This window comes from Phaethon lepturus, unplaced genomic scaffold (assembly GCF_000687285.1).
Source record: "Phaethon lepturus isolate BGI_N335 unplaced genomic scaffold, ASM68728v1 scaffold36643, whole genome shotgun sequence".
Classification (NCBI taxonomy): domain Eukaryota; kingdom Metazoa; phylum Chordata; class Aves; order Phaethontiformes; family Phaethontidae; genus Phaethon; species Phaethon lepturus.
Genome location: NW_010530403.1, coordinates 1,462 through 2,678, shown reverse-complemented (window position 1 = coordinate 2,678; position 1,217 = coordinate 1,462). Strand labels below are relative to the sequence as shown.

Genomic DNA, 1,217 nt, shown 5'->3' with positions numbered 1-1,217 from the left:
GCCCTTCTCTCGGCAGGTCACCAGCGAGAAGCTGTGCCGGGCCCAGCAGGAGCTGCACTTCCAGGCTGCCACCTACCTCTGCCTGCTCCGCAGCGTCCGGGAGCACACGGCCATTCACGAGGAGTACCACGGCAAAGGGGAGCGCTCGCCTGAGGAGGTCGCCGGCCTGGTGGGCTTCAGGTTGCCTCAGCAGCCGGGAGGGAAGGGTTAAGATGATTGTGTTATGTTACCTATGTATTCGTGAATAAATACCCTGGAATATCGCAACTGCCTGGGTTTTCCAGCTTGTGTTTCCTGTCGGGTTTAGGTTGCGGGTTTGGTGTGAAAGAGCCATAACTGGGAATCCCTCTCTCAGTTTATTAAGCATACCAGACCCACCCCTTTGATCTGAACGTGGGGTATGACAGGCAGCCTCCACGGAATGACAGAAAGGTGGTTTGTTGTGGAAAAACATGACAAGGCCTTCACTGCGGAACTGTTTTTCTAAGGAGTTGCTGGTTTCCCCCTCAAAATCAGGTAAGAGGTGAGTAATCAGGTAGGTAAGAGAATTTGCCTGTTAACTGTAGGATTTTCTAGCCACATTCTGTGTGGGGTGAATTTTCTACTCTCCCAAGAGCAAAGGCCCTTTCTTTGGAACACTGGTGGGTTCTGGCAAGCACTGCTGTAGTGCAAACCTCTTTCCTCTTGAAGATTTTTTTTTTTCCCCTGTGGTGGTGAGCTAGCAGTAAGAATTCGGAGAATACTACTTAATGAATTGCATGTTTCTCAGCGTCTCTTGAGTGGTCGACTCTGTGACTGTAGGCTTCCTATGGTGTTCTTACACACTCTGAATCTTGGAAAAACTTCATTAGGCAGTGAACTGATTACAGCCAGTTGCATTAGATACAGAAATAGGTCTGCCATTTTCTCGCCTTGCAATCTGGCACAGCAAGTTTCTTTTTATAAGACAATAAATACTGGCTTGAATTGGTGTTGCTCTCTTCCCAGAAGTGGGTTGAATTACATGCAAGATATGTAAGAAATCTGTAATAAGGATGACTTACAATGGCTAAAAATGTGAGGCTTGTTTACATGGAGGAGGAGCTATAAGCAAGACTACAAAAGAGTGCTTGTTTTTTTTTACTATTGGGGAAAAAAAATTCTGCCAGAAAAGCATTGCAAATAGAATTACTTCATCTAAATCTATAGATTTTCCTTCCCCTCTATTTTAAACTTGG

At 45.9% G+C, this 1,217-nt stretch overlaps 1 protein-coding gene across 1 annotated transcript in view; it reads left to right on the top strand.

Moving 5' to 3' along the window:
* Nucleotides 1–211, top strand: part of LOC104618618 (chromosome unknown open reading frame, human C7orf55) — a gene marked incomplete at its 5' end in the record, with an annotated part of 441 nt that extends 230 nt beyond the window's left edge. The window contains one exon of the mRNA XM_010284258.1: nt 17–211. Coding sequence (XP_010282560.1) covers nt 17–211 — 195 coding nt within the window. The remainder of the gene's footprint in view (nt 1–16) is intronic.
* Between the last annotated feature and the right edge of the window lie 1,006 nt (nt 212–1,217).